Source organism: Glycine soja, chromosome 2 (genome assembly GCF_004193775.1).
Source record: "Glycine soja cultivar W05 chromosome 2, ASM419377v2, whole genome shotgun sequence".
Taxonomy (NCBI): domain Eukaryota; kingdom Viridiplantae; phylum Streptophyta; class Magnoliopsida; order Fabales; family Fabaceae; genus Glycine; species Glycine soja.
The window spans coordinates 27,790,317-27,807,621 of record NC_041003.1 but is presented as its reverse complement, the minus strand read 5'-3'; the positions used below and the strand labels follow the sequence as shown (position 1 = coordinate 27,807,621).

Genomic DNA, 17,305 nt, shown 5'->3' with positions numbered 1-17,305 from the left:
TGTTATTATATCACATTCAAAAGTAACCATTTTGATAATTAATTAATCATTTGTATAAAATGACATATTCATATATCAATACATAATTATGTTTCCAATTGAATTATACTCTCTTCGAGTATAAATGTAAAAGAAATTTCCAATAAGATTGTAGTTTAAATAGAAAATACATTTTAAAGTAAGTGTGAATATGCAAAAAGACTAAAAACTGAAGTTTAAATGTAAAGAAAAAGGCAAGAATTGTAATGTAAAGTGCTTTAAATAAGGAAATTGAATTAAAATACAAAATTAGATAAAATTGCATAATGTAAAGGACATCAAATAAATGAGTTTGAGTTTAGAGAAGAAATGATGATTGGAAAAAGTCAAGAGTATGAAGAAGAAATGTTAAAGAAAATGCTTGCATAAAACTAAATTGATCACTGAAATAAAATAGAAGAAATTATAAACTACATTAAAATATGGGTTCGAACATATACTTTTTCCTAATAATCGATAGTCATTTCCTTGTGCGTCGTGTTGTGTAATGGAGTTTGTGCGATCTCCGTAACCAAAGGAAAATGACTATCATTGTTTCTATTTATAACCTAATTCGACTCAATGGTCGATTTGTCAGATATATACAAGTGTACAACTTATTTGAATAATCTATCTAAAGATGCTGACACATGTGTCATCGCACTTCTAGTTGAAAAACTTTTAATAATTCTGTTTGTGCACTTGATCAAAAAGTACATGTCTTGGTTAAATCTTTGTTCACATCTTAGAGGAGCATACAATTTCAATAACTTGTCTTCATAACTTGACTTTGTATAACACTTAGCAATTTTAACAACTTTTATGAAAACGTGACTTGGTTTTCAAAGTAATATTATTTTGATTGCTTTGTCAAACTTAACATCAAACTTGAACCCCTTTTCAATCAACAATCAAGCATAACTTCTTTATAATGTTTTTAAAATTATTTCAACTTCAATAAAAAAATTCTAAGTTTTCATACTTAGAAAATTTTACTTGCACTCCTAATAGTAGTATTAAATTTCTTTACAAACTGATTGTATATAATCTTTATTATTTATTTATTCATATTTTTGGCTTATTCAATGTTTATATTTTTCATTAATAATTTTTTGGTCATACATTGTGGCACAGTGTTATGTTAATCGATCCGATCAAGACACTAAGTTAGTGGGTCAGAGATCCAATTGATGGGTCACTTATTGACCCGATATATATATATATATATATATATATATATATATATATATAATTAAAATATATATAATATACCTAATAAATATGATTAATTCATATTTTTATATTTCAAAATTAAATTTATTGTCATGATCAAACTATAAATATTACATAATCATTTATTACTATAAATTATTTTGTGAGTATTATCATTAAATAACTAAGAAAACTCTTATTTTTTCATGAATAAATACAAAAGTTATCGAATGATCATAGATAAGTCTGGTGAAGATATAAAACACATAAATATTACACCATGTTATGAATTGCTATCAAGATTAAAAAAATTATATGAGCATATTAGATGTCATTCAATAATCATCTATTAACAATTTAACATGTTTTATGAACTTGAAAAAAGAATAAAAAACTTCTCCATCGGATCAGATCGGGCCAACTTGGTATGAATCCCTGGATTTCACTAAACCCAATCAAGTCAATTGAGATCAAATTGAGTCGCTTTTATTTTCGATCCTATACCTTAACTAATGACAGTCGAATAGGTACAATTTTAATAATTATGCTAGTTGACGAAACCCTTGTTGATGCAATTTTAACCATTTTTTGGAATAGTCCACAGTGCACCGTACCCACCAGAACATCCAATAATAATAATAATAATAATTTACCCTAAAATAAAAATAAAAAATATCTGTGTCTGATCTTCGAAAGAAGGCGCCCACGAAAGGAGGGCAGGGCAGCCAGAGCGAAAGGTGTGACAAACAAACCAAAACCACAATAATACTAATATGATTACGCAGCACGTCGTCGTATTATCAAATCGTATAAGTATAACTAAGGTCCTTCCACCATTAACAAAGACTCTCTTTCTCTCTCATCATCCCTCTCGAATAGAAAAACAGAACAGAAGAAAGAAGAAGAAAAGAAAACCCAAACAAACTCTAAAAGAAAGAAAGAAAGAAAGCACGATTACCTGCACTTGTTCTTCTTCCTCCTCTGCAGTAAAACCCTAGCCATCTTAATCGATCCGAATCCCGAGATCCGATTGCAAGGCTGGCGGGTATTCGGGTCAAGTAAATGACGGATCTCCCCCGCCGCGCCTTATTGATAATAGGGTTACCGCGCTGCTGTGACGATTGTTGTTTTCAAGAAGAAGAAGAAGAAGAAGAAGAAGAGTGAAGCATGCTGAGCGTGGTGCGCGTGCACCTGCCCTCGGAAATTCCCATTGTAGGCTGCGAGCTCACGCCCTACGTGCTCCTCCGCCGCCCCGACAAGACCGTCTCCACCGACGATGTTCCCGAAACCACACCCTTAGACGGTCATTTCCTGCGCTACAAATGGTGAGTCAGTTTCTCACTTCGCTTCTTTTAGTTTCCCCCTTTTCTTTCTATTCTCTTCAATTCTTTGGGAATTAACCGTGTTTGACTTTCGGCCAATGAAAGAGGAACATTTAGGTTAGCAAGATGATTTTGATTATCAGTATCGGTTTTTTCTTGTTCACGTTATTATTAGTTTGCTAGTTTTTTTTTTTTCGAGTTGAAGAGAAGTGTGTGAGTTTTGTTTCTTTTTATTTAGTTTGAATTTGAACTTGTATTATTAGTTTGAAGTTCTTGTATTTGGTGTTAGTCAAGGTTTTGAAATTCAGGTTTTTGATTGCAGTCTTGATTTAGTTTGATTCTTGACATTGCAAAACATGTCAGAAAATGTCTAGGTTTTAAACTGCAGTCGCGATTTTGTTCAATTCTTTGACATTGTATGAAATTGCAGACAAATGCAGCCACAACTGTGGTAATTGAGAGCCCAAAAACCTTGACATTGCGATTCTTGACATTGTGGAAAATTACATACAAATGAGCTTAGAGCCCAAAACAAAAACCTTGACATCATGGATTCGTGGTCACTAACTGTTTTTTAAAGCCTTGGTTGCCTATGTTATTTTTTTTTGTGGTTGTTATAATGATTGAAATTTTTGTAGTATGTCATCTTGTGTAAAGGTTAAAGAAGATTTTGAGAATAGGATGAAACCTCATGCCACACATGGTGTTGCCAATTAATTGAATGATATCCTAGGGGCTAGGGTTGTCCTGTGTTGGTTGCATTTTCAGGTGTTGGATGTGATAGAATGTGGACCTGGACCTGTGCATTGTATTGTTGCCTCCTCTATTTCACTTTTTTTTTCTTTTTTCTAATTAAAATGTTGTCGTGGCGTGGACCTAGACCTGTGATTTCATTGTATCTTGAATTTTCATGATTTCTAATTGAAAATGTTATCGTGATGATATGAGAAATACTGGATTGCATTGATTAGGTGGTGATATGTGGCCTGTTTATTTAGTCTACTCCTTCTTTATGTTTCCATTACAATCATGAATTGCATGGTGTTATTAGGTTCAGTTAAAAATCAAATTTTCAGGAATATTAATTACCGTGAGATCCCTTTTAATAATTTCCTCCAATGGCCTTTGCACACGTCCAAACCACCTTAATTACATGATGTTATTAGGTTCGGTTAAAAATCAAATTTTAAGGAACATTAATTGCTGAGATCCCTTATAATAATTTCCTCCAGTGGTCTTTGCATGTGTCCAAACCACTGTAGCTGCTTTTTAATCATCTTTTCCTTCACCGGTGTCAACACTATTTCCTCATTTATAGTCATATTTTTTTCCTCTAACGCTCGATGATATGTTTTTTTTCCAAGTCAACAAAAAACACAGTCGAGTCTCTTTTAATCCAATTTGATTCTTTGCAATATTAGTCTCATCTCTTAGAATATATGCCCGGTCACCTTTACATAATTTCATAGTGCCTACATAAGTTTTCCCTATGTAATATACACAATTCTGAATATTTCTCTTGTAAAAAATACATTGGAACCGAAGTGCTCATCCTCCACTCATCTAACATTTTTTTTTCTAGATCTTAAAATCTCATTAAATAATTGTGAGTTCCATGTTTGTGGTTTTGACAAGTTTTACATTGGTTGCTGAGTGCCTAACAATCCCTCCTCCTTTACCCTGGCTTAGGACTGGTTATGAGATCATAGATGGAGTTTTCTCTATGTTAACATTAGCCTTCAAAAAGTTATGTAATGTTATCAATAAATCACATTTGCTCTCTAAGCTTTGAATTTTGAATTATGGGATAACTCATCCACTGATATTTTTTACCAGATGTGGAATTGAGTTCAAATGTATTTAATTAATAGTGAAATATATATATATATATATATATATATATATATATATATATATGACTAAAATTTATATTATTTCTATAGAATTTTACTTAATTATGTCTGTACTTCTATTTTTGTTGTGGAGGAGAAATTTGGTAGATCATCATCCTCATCCTCATACTGTTATGTGAGATTATCCAATTTTCATGTTTGGTGCAGCAATTTAAAGTAACTAAAAATATTCATAAAATAACAAAGAATATAGAGACATCTTGGATTCCTATTTCCTTGGTATCCAAAATGTCGTTGATCTTGCTTGCTGCATCTCAACTATGAATCCAAGATATTGGGGGTATCTTGTGTGCTTGTGTATAGAGGCAGACACAGTGGCACACCAACTTCCTCAAAATAAGCAAAGCTGGAAGCATTCTTGTATCTAGCTTGCATATGTAATATCTAGTCTTGTTACTATTTTCACGGCAAATTTTATGGGGAATATGCTTTGCATTTAGTTCATGATTTAGGATAATCTGTAGGGTAGTTTAAGATATACATTGTTTCTGCATTTGCCTTCATAAGTGCATAAGTGTTCAATTAGATATCAAGTATAATATAATGTCTGTACTTGTTGAGGAGAACATGTTACTAGCTGTTAACATTACTGGTAGCGATACATGGTTTGACTTGTTGCAGGACTACACCAGTATGAAAATAGTTTTTGAAATTCTTTTGGTTGCTAGGATATGCTTTTTGGTTCAAAAAACTGTATAATTGAAGGCTGCTCCATTTTTATAAGTGTGTTATGTAAATAGTTTTTTTGTGTTTCACATGCTGTCACGGTTAATTTGAATGCATTGAAATGGTCAAGTGGATAAACTTCAGCTTTATGAGTGCATTATTTGTAACTGTCCCATGCATGTTGTGGGTGAAAGGTTGTACTTGTAGTGCGTGTGTGTATTCATGGTCAAATTCTATATCTTAGCACCTCCTCCTGTTTTGGTTTTGGGTTAATTTGTATGTTCTGGATTCATAATTTGTCACTCATGAACCATGCACATCTTTGTTAGTTCATGGTTGTTATATTGACTATGAAATATAAATTTGATCCCGGTGTGCTGCCTTTATACACTTTCAATTAATCTGATTTAGAAATTGGACTTTTTACATTGTTTGACTCTATCCTTTGGTCCTCATTTTTGGCAGGTATCGTGTACAGAATGATAAAAAAGTTGCTGTCTGTAGCATACATCCATCAGAGCAAGCCACCCTGCAATGCCTAGGCTGTGTTAAGGCCAAAATACCTGTTTCCAAGAGTTACCATTGCACCACAAAGTGTTTTTCGGATGCATGGCAGCATCATCGTGTCTTACATGATCGTGCCGCAAGTGCTCTTAATGAAAATGGAAACGAGGAGGAGGAGGTATTTGGGCGCTTTAATAGTACTGGGTCTGGGGCAACCAATTCCAGCTTATCTGCCTCTGCATCAAGTGCTAGCTTGACAAATGGGTCTGCAACACCTTTGTATCCAGCAGCTATCACACAAAGAAGTGGTGAAACTTGGTTTGAAGTTGGACGATCCAAGACTTACACCCCTACTGCTGATGACGTTGGTCATGTCCTTAAGTTTGAGTGTGTTGTAGTTGATGCAGAGACAAAACTGCCTGTGGGGCATGTCAACACTATACTAACTTCACGTGTCATTCCTGCTCCCTCGCCTATTCCACGCCGAATAATACCTGTTGATGGGATGGCACATTTAGATGTGGATGGGAGAATGACATCTTCAGGAACTTTTACTGTTCTATCATACAATGTATTGTCTGAAGCATATGCCTCAAATGATCTATACAATTACTGCCCTTCATGGGCTCTTTCTTGGCCATATCGCAGGCAAAATTTGTTACGGGAAATTGTTGGTTACCGTCCAGACATTATTTGTCTTCAGGAGGTACATGAACATGTTCCTGCTTGTGATTTTAGTTTAAAAATTTCATTTCATTACTTGGCTCTTCAAATTTTTTTAACAAGAATGGTGTTTAAGTAGCTAGAGAGGGAGTTGGAGTAGCACTTATATAGAAAGATGGTAGAGCCTCAGGTGGTTTAGACTTTTAAGCAGAAGACATGTTGAAAACCCAGAACCCAGTAAGGAGAGTAAATGAAATGGAGTGTAGCCTAATTACTAGAGGCATACCAAGAAAAACTATAGGAGAAAATCATTAAAAAGGATTTAGAGGTACGTTGTTTGTTGTCTATTACCAGGATTTTACAATAGAACATTATGACGTCATCTAATCTGTGTAGATGACCCGCTTAATGGGAAAAGGCTTGTTTATTATTGTTGCTAACTTGGTATTGAATAATTTTTTTCACTTTGTTGGGAAAGCGGGGGGGGGGGGGGGGGGGGGGTGGGGGTGGGTGGGGTTGGTTCTAGTGTAATGCTGGGATTTAAGTTATAATCTTTTATTCTCTTGTGATCTAGATAAGGTCATAACCCAATCCCTTATAAATTTATGATTTCACCCTATATTCCAATAGCTTCTGTATTAGCTAACGAACAACCTTTTTCCCTCCAGGTTCAAAGCGATCATTATGACGAATTTTTTTCTCCCGAATTAGACAAACATGGATATTATGGTCTTTACAAGAGAAAAGAGGTTGTTGCAATATTCTGGTTCTTGTGATCATAAACTTTAAAAATATTCTAGATGGTAACCTGTTTATTGTGGGTTTACAACAGGTGTACAGTGGCAACACAAATACAATTGATGGGTGTGCAACATTTTTCCGTAGAGACAGATTTTCACATGTTAAGAAATATGAGGTTGGGAATTGATTTGGCATATGGTAGTTCAATTATGTTTGTACACAAATTAGAATGATGTGTGCTTGCATGCAGGTTGAATTTAACAAGGCTGCACAATCTTTGACAGAGGCTACAATTCCAACCACTCAGAAGAAAACTGCCTTGAATCGGCTGGTTAAGGTGGCTATTCTGTCAAATATTGCATTTCACTATTTTCAGAAAGGAAAAAAAATGGCTGTCTTGTGTAACTGTTACTTACCAAGTTCTTTCTATTTAGGATAATGTTGCCCTAATAGTGGTTCTAGAAGCAAAAGTTAACAATCAGCCATTTGATAATCCTGGGAAAAGACAGCTTCTTTGTGTGGTAAGCTCTTTCATGTTCATACCTTATGACTGTTGTGGTTTCTTATTCTGATGATGGTTGTTGGTCTGGTATTAAATCTCCGTATATTACAGGTCATGGATGCCCCCCCCCCCCCCCCCCTTTCCTTCATAATATAAGTATATAAAATCTCAAATGTGAAGTTATATGTGTGGTTTCAGTGTTGTCTGAAAACATAATTTTGATCCTCCTCTAAGATAAACATGCTGTTTCTCCCATGTCCCTGCCCTTTTTTAGGTTTAGGTTGAAACTATTTTATTTGGCAATTCTACTTATAAATCATTACTCATATTGCTTGTGGACTTTTAGGCAAATACACATGTAAATGTCCCCCAAGATCTAAAGGATGTGAAACTCTGGCAGGTAAATTATTTTCTTTAGTTTGTTCATATGCATCAGATTGTTTTGAACATTACAATTTCTAATTTTCTCCTATTATAGGTTCATACTCTCTTAAAAGGGTTGGAAAAAATAGCTGCAAGCGCAGACATTCCGATGTTGGTTTGTGGAGATTTTAATTCAGTTCCAGGAAGGTACTTCTTTTTCTTTATGTAATTATTTGTAGTGTTTTTATTTTGTAATAAGGATCATATTTTTATAATGATTATTTTGAACATCATTACAGTGCTCCTCATGCACTTCTTGCAATGGGGAAGGTAGATCCTTCACATCCTGATTTAGCAGTTGACCCGCTTAACATTCTACGTCCTCACAGCAAGTTGGTTCATCAGTTACCACTGGTAATGTATTCATTGAACTGCAATTAAGGAATATCTTATTCAAAATATGCTTGTTTACCCATTTTAGTTCTGTATTTGTTTCAATTCACCTGATTTAATATGCTGTTGGTTGTTTGTAACTTCAAATTTAGGTCAGTGCATACTCATCTTTTGCTAGAACAGTTGGCCTTGGATATGAGCAGCATAAAAGGAGAATGGATGGTGGAACAAATGAACCTTTATTCACAAATGTCACTAGAGATTTTATTGGCACTCTAGATTACATATTTTACACAGGTGAGCATGGTGTTATATCATTTTGATAAACTTAATATCTGTATCTTGGTCACATTTTTATGAAAAGATATGACTTGTGGTTTCAGCGGATTCATTGGTTGTGGAGTCATTATTGGAGTTACTGGATGAGGAGAGTTTGAGGAAGGACACAGCACTTCCTTCACCTGAATGGTCCTCAGATCACATAGCTCTCTTAGCCGAATTTCGCTGCTGCAAGAATAAATCTAGGCGTTGACAGTTAAGGTAGGCACCATCCTCAACCCCCCCACCCACATATAGCTTGTTTGAGAATTATTATTGGAAAAGATCAACGGAAGTGAACTTTCTTTTGGTGCTGGTTCCTTTAAAATTCTAAAGACTGAAGATTGTTGTGTCTCAGGTTTATTAGCAGAAAAAGGGTGATAGGGTTGTCATTTAGAGTGCTTGGGTTGAGACTAAGGATGCAATGGATGAAAATAACGAGATGTGGTGGAATTTAGTAGTGCTTGAAGCAGCCTTACATTTTTAGTTTATAAAATAGAAATGACATTGCAGGCAGTGTTCTAAAAATTCCAAACAATCTGTGTAGTACCCATGTAATACTGCAGTGTATCTGACTCTTAGAATGCTTTTTTCACTCTGGCATTGAGGAATTTCCAATGTAGGGAAGCCTTTGGAATTTTTCTCCCTTTTTTGTTGTACTTGATAAAGATGGGCAACATGCATACAGTTTTGAACCAGCTGTTTGTCATGCAAAGAAATGTTAAATGACAAGAACACTTTTTGAAAATTGTCATGATATTATTCACACTAGTGTTGCTGGTGGGAACATAGGATAAATTTAAATATTGTATAAAAGAATCTTCAGGTTTATATTTCACCTTACCTTTTGCTCCAACGATCTTTGATTTAACAAAACTATTGTCTTTTCCTGTCTATTTCACCTCTTGCTCCAGTACCATAGGTTAGAGTTTGGGTGTAATGTATACATGCTTCTCAGAATTGTTTAATTCTTTATTAATGATGATTGTCAATCCTTGTAGGTCACTTTCAGTGATACATAACAAAAAAGGCTGTAAGAAGCATTTGGTTGGTAAGTATTTTGTAAAAATGATAGATCATGCCTGTCTTTTTCAGGTATCTCCATGTGGAGTCATTGCAATGATCTGCTATGTATCATGTCACCTTTATCTCAGAAAAAAATTATGAGTTTCTGCCTTGTTGACTTGCCTCTATCTGAGCCCCCTCCCCCCAAATCTCCAATTTTTTTCCTTTTAAAAAGGGAATTTTTTTCATAGATGCCTATTGGGGTTCTATACATCCTAGTAAAGAACTAAAGTCCTTCTGATCTAGTTGCTGCCGCAGAGCCTAGGGCTCGAATTTCTCACATATCTGTACTAATAGTCTTTGAAACTTAGATAATTGTTTTTATTTTGTTCTACCCGTCAGAAACTTGACTAAATTGGTATGGCGACAATGAGGTGGAAAAATTCTACCCAATATCAAAGGTAGGTTGCTTAACATGGGGGTGAGATCTGAACTGTTGCTATAATTGTAGCAACTTAGGAATAGACGCTTACTAGTGATTGTAAAACAGGGTATAAGATTAGTCAAATACTTGGTTTTTCTGCAACCCGTGTATGACTAGAAATCGTTAGCATTTTTTTCTGATTACAATACGATAAAATGAATGTTTTTTCAGAATGATTTGTTGGAGAATCCACTATTTCGATTACACCTTTGGCTGCTTTGCTATCGTTGATCACCAAAATTATTGACATTCGTCCGACTCAAGCAGTTTTATGGATGGTGTATATGATAATCTCCATTATGGATTGTAGCTAATCTAATAGATATTACTAGGATCTAATAGGACGTTCCATTAATGGCAATGGCTCTAATTTATAGCCATAGTTTCATGATTTGCTGATTAAGTTATAATGTAATAAAGCAAGTTGCTGGTAATATAAGATGAGCAGACTTAGTTTAGCGCTCAAACGAAATGGGGAATACTTTATCTTATAAAGAAACGTCCAATTTTCTTTTTTAAGTATTTTTGTCGATGAAATTTTATCAGTAATTTTCTTTTAATATATATATTTTTTTATTAAAATGGAAGTGGAATTAAGGTGACATAAAAACACTAAATTAAAAATCTGTAAAACGAAGCAAATGGGATAAACATCCCACTGCAATTTAAGTGAAGTAGGAAAAATGTTCTTCACTTAAATTTTAAATATCCTACCCATGTAGGTGTTATTGTTCACCTTTTGTACATTTTGTCCAGTTGCTTCCTTTTCTTCTCCCTCCGTGTTCTTCTTCTATTCCCTATGCCTTCGTCTTCTTGTTGGTTGTTCTTCGGCGTCGTCACCATTGGCTGCTTCCCTTGTCGGTATTGAGGATGTGTCCATCTCCACCAATTTTGCCGTTGAGGTAAGCTTCGTTCTCCTTCTTTAATGGTTGTGTGGTGGTAAATTTCATATACAACTTATGGATCATGTGATCCGTATAAGTTATATGGATCACTTAATCCGTATAACTCATACAGATCATTTGATTCTTATGTTAATTTTTAATTATTAAAAAATGAAAATTTAGTTTTTTAATAAAATTTTTTTTATAGAAAGTATTATTTTGTTTTTGTTTTTAAATAGGTTTTTTATGAAATATAAATGTTTTCTTTTGTTTGTAAATAGTTATTGTTAATTTTTGAAATAAAAAATAGTTTATTTTGAATTATGTGTTTAAATAGTTTATTTGTAATTGTAAATATATAAATTTTAATTTTTTTTTAAAATGAGTGTTGTTTTAAAAATTGTATTTAAATAGTTAGTTTATTTGTTAATTTTGTTTTAAAAATAGGTGTTGTTTATGTTTTAAATAAAAATAGTTTATTTTGAATTATGTTTTGAAATAGTTATTAATTTTAATTGTAAATATATTAATTTTGTATTTGTTTATAAATATTTTTTTTTGTATGAAATATAAATATATTATTTTATTATTTGTTTGTAAATAGTTATTGTTTATTAGATAAATAAAAAATAGTTTATTTTGAAATTTTTTTAAATAGTTATTTCTTTTAATTCTAAATATATTGATTTTGTACTTCTTTTAACTATAAAATAATTTTTTATTTAGGAATGATTGTATTGTAATTGATTTAAGTATTGTTTGAATTTTGACAAAATTTAATGATGTGGAAATTTGCATATTATGGTTAACACTAGAAGTTTAGGTCATGTCTTAGGCAAAGTTATAGGAAGAGTCCTGGGGAGAGAGGATAATCGTGATTCGGATGATGTTCTCCAGCGGCTAAGGCCCACAGCATCCGCACGTAGGCAACGGGAAGTTGTCGTTGTTGCTGAGGATGCTCCTCACGTGGATGACGCAGTTGAAGAGGTATTCCAACATGCTGATGAAGCTGTTGATGATTTTGAGGGTTTTCCTAGGCCGCGTGACCCATTAGTGCTAATTGTCTATGCTGATCATGTTGCAGTCATTGTTTGGAACGAAGAGGTATTTATAGTTTTTAATAAATTATATTTCAATAAGTATTTGTTTTTATTGCTAAAACTGTTAAAATTATTTTAATTTGTTTTAGGAACGTCCTGAATTAAAGCTATTTTCCCATGGAAGGAAGGTTCAGAAATTTGGGATATTTGCTGTTGAAATTGAAAGGTTAGTCGTTGGCATAAGATTAAGTCCTTTGATCGCATATTCATTGGACACTGGCCATCGGAGACTTATATAAACTTTTTTCGAAAGGTGGCATAAGGAAACGAGCAGTTTCCATCTTCTAGTAGGAGAGGTCACCATCACCCTCGATAATGTGACCTCTTTGCTTCATCTGCCCATCATAAGCGTATTCCACAACTTTGACACTCTTCATGTCTTGCATAATACTTTATTCTTGCTTATCATGCTTATCTTGAGTTCTTTTGGAACCCTAACTTTTACCTTTTTTTCAAACCCCCAACAAGAAAGAACCACAACTTAGGAACCAACATAAGTCATCATTCATCTAGTGTTAATGGCGAGGGTATTAGTCATAAAGACACTCTATCTAGAATCTTAGATGAGTTGAGTTCTCTCAAGTTATGGAAAGAAAAACTAGAAAGAAAAGTAAAAGAAAAAGAGAGGGTAAAAATAAATCAAGATAAGAGGGAACAAATAAGGGAAGAAGAAAGAAGAAAAATACTAAAAGAGTTAAGAAAAGAAAAACATGTTTCTTATAGTAGTCATAACTCTTACAAGAGCCTAAGTGAAGAACTTCGTGACTATTATGAAGGCATAGGTCACATCTTAGACCTCACTCCCGTAGGAGAGAAAATGAAAGAAAGCCTCAAGAGGCTAACATTAACTCTCATACTTCCATGGGAAGGACAATGTAGAGGCTTACTTAGATTGAGAAATAAGTGTAGAGCAACAATTTAAAAAGAAGTTTACTTCAAAATTTTATGGCTCTCACTCTTATCCAAAGAAAGACCAAGGTCAAGGCATCTTAGGGGTGACACCTTCTAAGCCCAAAGATAATAATAGGAAGACAATAGAAAAGCAACCCCTTAAGGCTAGTATACAAGAGAAGACTAGCTCTATAATGTGCTTTAATTGTCTTGGAAGAGGACACATTACTTCTCAATGTCTCACCAAGAAAACCATGATTATGAGGGGTCAAGACATTTATAGTAGTCAATCTGAGGCTACTACTTCACATTCCTCTAGTGAAAGTGAAGAAGCAAAAGGGGAAGAATCTAGAGAAGAAATCTACCCCCAAGAAGAAGGACAACCATTAATGGTTAAGGAGGAGTGTAAGGAGGTAAGTGTCTTCTCCAAGAGGTTAGCTAAGAAAGAAAGTCATTTTGAAATAAAGACAAATATTAAAGAAACTTTCCCTCTTAGACAACCTTCAAATATTCTCATTTGTAAAAAGACACTTGTTAGCACTGCCACACCTCTTGGGCTTGATATTATTCCTCAAGTAAAGGAGTTGTTGGATGAGGGTTTGGTTCGTAAGAGCTTAAATCCTTGTGCTTTGTTAGTGCCCAAAATAGGTATTATTAAACATCAAATCCCTAAAATAGGTGATATGATGAATGTGTTGAGTGGTGCAATCCTTTTTTGTAAAATCACTCATGCGTCCAACATCTTCAAGATTCCTGTAGATAGGGATTCATTAGGTAGGTTTGTTCTTATTTTTAGTTTCAATACAAACTTAGGTGCTCATATGGGACACCTAAGAGAATAAAAGTAATCAAGGGGTTCCCGTGAACATTAAGAGTGTGTGTGTGTGTGTGTGTGTGTGTGTGTGTCTCTAGTTTTGAGGTGATTCAATCCTATCCCCCCAAGGGCATTGGATAGAAGACTCCAAGAATATGTAAGAGAAGGCCCTAAGCTTCTCATGAGCCTTAGGGTAGATTTTGGGCCCATGGACTAAGTATGAGCTCACTTTTCTTTGTACATATAGATTAAGGTTTCATTATTTTTGGGCCTTGTATTTAGGGTTTCATAATGTAGGTAAGGTACCCTAGAAATGTAGGATTTTTCAGCCCTTGTATTTTAGGACACCTAGACTATAGTTTTTGTATTAGGGGTAGTTTTGTAACTTCACATGCATTAAGTGAATATTTGATGTGTGTTGGGAAATAAATTTAATTGAATTGGAAGAAGTTCAATCCAATTAAATTTTAGAGGGGAAGGTGAACATTTACTTGCTACACCTCATTGTCACATCATATAGTCACACTTTGTGCATGTCCTTCATGCTTTACATGCCTCATGACACCTAAGCACACTTAGTGGAGAATCTTGGACTTGATCTTGGATTAGTGGGCTGAACCATAGCTAAAATTCACTAATCATAATTAGTGAAAATTTGACTCCACAAATTCAATTTCAAATTCAAGTGAAATTTCAATAGAAATTCAAATTTTCCTCCAATTTTGTGTGACACTTAGGCTATAAATAGAGGTCATGTGTGTTCATTTTTTCAACTTTGATCATTTGAGAATTACACTTCAAAGTTCAGACCTCATTTGAGACACAAAATTTCGTGTTCCTTCTCTCCTACTCAACTTCTCCTACCTTCAAGTTCTTATCTATAGCTTCCTATGGTAGTGAGCTTCTTCTTGACTCATCTTCTCCTTGAAGCGACGTCTCCAATCATCTTTCTTCATTCTCCATTCTGCTGCCATTGATATTAAAAAAGCAAAGGACTCTATTGATAAAGAAGATCCAAGGCCTACAAACTCCACATGGAGCTACTTGAAGTCACTGGAGATGAAGCTAGAGCCGAGATAGTACAATGTCATGGGGCATACATACGCCTATCGTGGCTACGAGAGATTTATCATAGTAAATGTAAGGTTGGACACTGGACTGTAACAGATCGAGCTTATTTGCTGCATTTGTTAGGTTGCACTCTTTTTGCTAATAAGAGTGCAACACATATGCATGTTGTGTTCTTGGACGCCTTTCGAGACCTCAGTTAGAGTGAAAGCTACGCACGGGGAGCCGCCGCCCTAGTGCATATGTATGATAATTTGAATGATGCTTGTAAGAGTGGCGACAGACAATTTGCTAGATATATCACACTATTACAAGTAATTGTCAATGATTGTTTTTTAATTGTTTTTATATGTTTTGAATATGATCATTTGAAAAAAAAATGTGTTCTAATCAAATCTATGTAGTGTTGGATTTATGAGCATTTTCCATCTATTGCTGAGGCTTTTACTGACCCAGACTATAATGAAAGGTCACCACGTGCTTGCGGCTGAACTTCTATGAAGGCCTCTACAAAGTCATTACTAGCATTGACGTATCGAAAGCGTCTAGATCAACTGACAACTGTTGATGTTTGCTAGATGCCTTACGGTAACCGTCGTGCAGTTCGAGAGTTTGACCTCATTTCATGTTTTGCTGGACATATTCGATGGGGTTCCGTTGTTGTGATACACCGACCAGAGAGGGTGGTGCAGCAATTTGGGTATGTTCAGACCATTCTTCCACACTCTCCAGGATCAAGGTTATTGTTCGCAGATATTGACGACAAATGGATGTATTTCTCTGAGTACCTTGCACCGGTGGGGTAGGTTTGTGCTGTGCCTGGACAATGTGCATCGGACTACATCCACTGGTTCTACATGATTTCGCATCCATTCATGATGCCGACACAGCCCGAGAATCCACCTAGACATCCACCTGTGATGCGATGAGACATATGTGGAACCAAATATGCTTGAGTTCTCGGTGGCAGCAGCAGCTATGGAGGAAATACCTACACATGCACCTTCTCATGTGGAGCAGCCTTGACATGCAGTGGTAACATATATATTCATGTTATTTTTAATCTGATTTGATTTAATTATGCAATATATTCATGTTATTTTTAATCTGATTTAATTTAATTATGCAATATGGTAATACCTTATCCGTTGTTGTCAATGTCATAGGAGGCTTGCCAAGCAATTGCAGAAAGGTTGGAGCGGTTGCTCAACCTAAGGATAGTGACTAAAGGCACATAAGCACACGATGCATTGCAAGACTGCTTAAGGATCGCTAGGGGTGTCACTGTAGACCGCAATGTTTATGTCAGGTCGCAACGCACGGATCATGCTTGAAGACATTTTCAATTGTTTTGGAAATTTTTTAGACTATGTTTATAATTTTATTGTATTTGACAACATTTTCGTTTTACCAAGCTTATTTGAATTTTCTTAATGTTACTATTAATGTTATTATTAAGAAAGAAAGATAAATTATTTTACCCTAGAGCGTAACACTAAACCCTGGTATTGACATCATAGTTAATTGTAACAACCACGTAAGACTAAACCCTAACTGTAACATATAATACATAATTACGTGAATATGTAGTGAACCAATTATATATTAATGTAGTACATTATAATGTCATCGGTATGTAAATGTTCATTGTTCGCTTAAATCAACATAGTATTTTTTGAACATCATCAAATTTTTGTACCGTTACATTCTACTAATATATGAAGTTAGTCACTACTTTGCCTGGGGATGACAATTCCAAGACCATAACAAAGCTACGGGCGGTAAGGGATAACGGTCTCTTAAATAAATCTGTTGCACATGCACAAACAATTTCAAGTTACGATAACACAATTAATTTCATTAATTAAAAAATATGAACACGATGAACGTACTTGAACAAAATGATTGTCAAATACGTGACCAACACATATTACGTGATGCACAAAACAAAATGGTTGCCAAATGTCAAGCTTTATTGCAAAGACAACGATACAAGGATAACATTATATCTTGATGCTATGACATATCCCATGCCAGTTATATCCATCCACTTATCTGTAGTAACCTGTAAGAACCAACTATACGGATTACATTTATGTAAACTAAACTTAAAAAAAAATAAACAAAACATAAATTACATGCCAAGGATAATCCATCAACAAGTAGGGACCTCTTTAATTCCTCAAATTTGTCTATGCCACCAAAGAGGTTTATGAACTCATCAGACCACTTGGCAAGTTCTTTAAGCAAATTATTACGCATCAACGACCATGAATCTTCACCCATACCTAATAATGCAGCAATTGCATGATATCCACAGTTATCGTCAGCTTTCACATCCACAATGTTTTCAATGAAATCATGAATGAACGAATGAAATTGATCCAACATCGGCATGGTCCTTCTTGGAATGGCCTGGTCAGAAGATGATGCACTACGTTTGA

At 34.6% G+C, this 17,305-nt stretch overlaps 2 protein-coding genes across 7 annotated transcripts; both read left to right on the top strand.

The window, feature by feature from the left end:
- The first annotated feature begins 2,016 nt into the window (after nucleotides 1–2,016).
- On the top strand, nucleotides 2,017–10,308 carry LOC114391898 (carbon catabolite repressor protein 4 homolog 1-like). Of its 4 annotated transcripts, none has more exons than XM_028352921.1 (12): nucleotides 2,017–2,555; nucleotides 5,597–6,341; nucleotides 6,967–7,047; nucleotides 7,131–7,214; nucleotides 7,290–7,376; nucleotides 7,474–7,560; nucleotides 7,888–7,941; nucleotides 8,020–8,111; nucleotides 8,204–8,318; nucleotides 8,450–8,594; nucleotides 8,681–8,837; nucleotides 9,711–10,308. In XM_028352921.1, exons 1-11 carry the CDS (start codon nucleotides 2,398–2,400, stop codon nucleotides 8,827–8,829), a joined length of 1,797 nt encoding a protein of 598 aa, XP_028208722.1. In that variant the 5' UTR covers nucleotides 2,017–2,397; the 3' UTR covers nucleotides 8,830–8,837; nucleotides 9,711–10,308. The 4 variants fall into 4 exon arrangements, with proteins under 4 accessions (XP_028208722.1, XP_028208727.1, XP_028208713.1 ...); XM_028352926.1 differs by lacking the exon at nucleotides 9,711–10,308 and adding an exon at nucleotides 8,974–9,453 and having other exon boundaries at nucleotides 2,018–2,555; XM_028352905.1 differs by having other exon boundaries at nucleotides 2,019–2,555; nucleotides 9,617–10,308.
- Nucleotides 10,309–11,709: 1,401 nt separating this feature from the next.
- LOC114391920 lies at nucleotides 11,710–16,341 on the top strand. 3 transcript variants are annotated; one of them, XM_028352945.1, is made up of 4 exons: nucleotides 11,710–12,092; nucleotides 12,178–12,254; nucleotides 15,331–15,896; nucleotides 16,028–16,341. In XM_028352945.1, exons 1-3 carry the CDS (start codon nucleotides 11,790–11,792, stop codon nucleotides 15,350–15,352), a joined length of 402 nt encoding a protein of 133 aa, XP_028208746.1. In that variant the 5' UTR covers nucleotides 11,710–11,789; the 3' UTR covers nucleotides 15,353–15,896; nucleotides 16,028–16,341. The 3 variants fall into 3 exon arrangements, with proteins under 3 accessions (XP_028208746.1, XP_028208755.1, XP_028208738.1); XM_028352954.1 differs by having other exon boundaries at nucleotides 15,318–15,896; XM_028352937.1 differs by lacking the exons at nucleotides 15,331–15,896; nucleotides 16,028–16,341 and having other exon boundaries at nucleotides 12,178–12,583.
- The last annotated feature ends 964 nt before the right edge of the window (nucleotides 16,342–17,305 follow it).

Bases quoted from the DNA above. Each gene is read 5' to 3' on its own strand.
- LOC114391898 (XM_028352921.1), top strand. From the start codon at position 2,398: ATGCTGAGCGTGGTGCGCGTGCACCTGCCCTCGGAAATTCCCATTGTA. The intron at 7,377-7,473 runs GTGGCTATTCTG...CTTTCTATTTAG, and splicing joins CCTTGAATCGGCTGGTTAAG to GATAATGTTGCCCTAATAGT. The intron at 8,319-8,449 runs GTAATGTATTCA...CTTCAAATTTAG, and splicing joins TGGTTCATCAGTTACCACTG to GTCAGTGCATACTCATCTTT.
- LOC114391920 (XM_028352937.1), top strand. From the start codon at position 11,790: ATGGTTAACACTAGAAGTTTAGGTCATGTCTTAGGCAAAGTTATAGGA. The intron at 12,093-12,177 runs GTATTTATAGTT...AATTTGTTTTAG, and splicing joins TCATTGTTTGGAACGAAGAG to GAACGTCCTGAATTAAAGCT.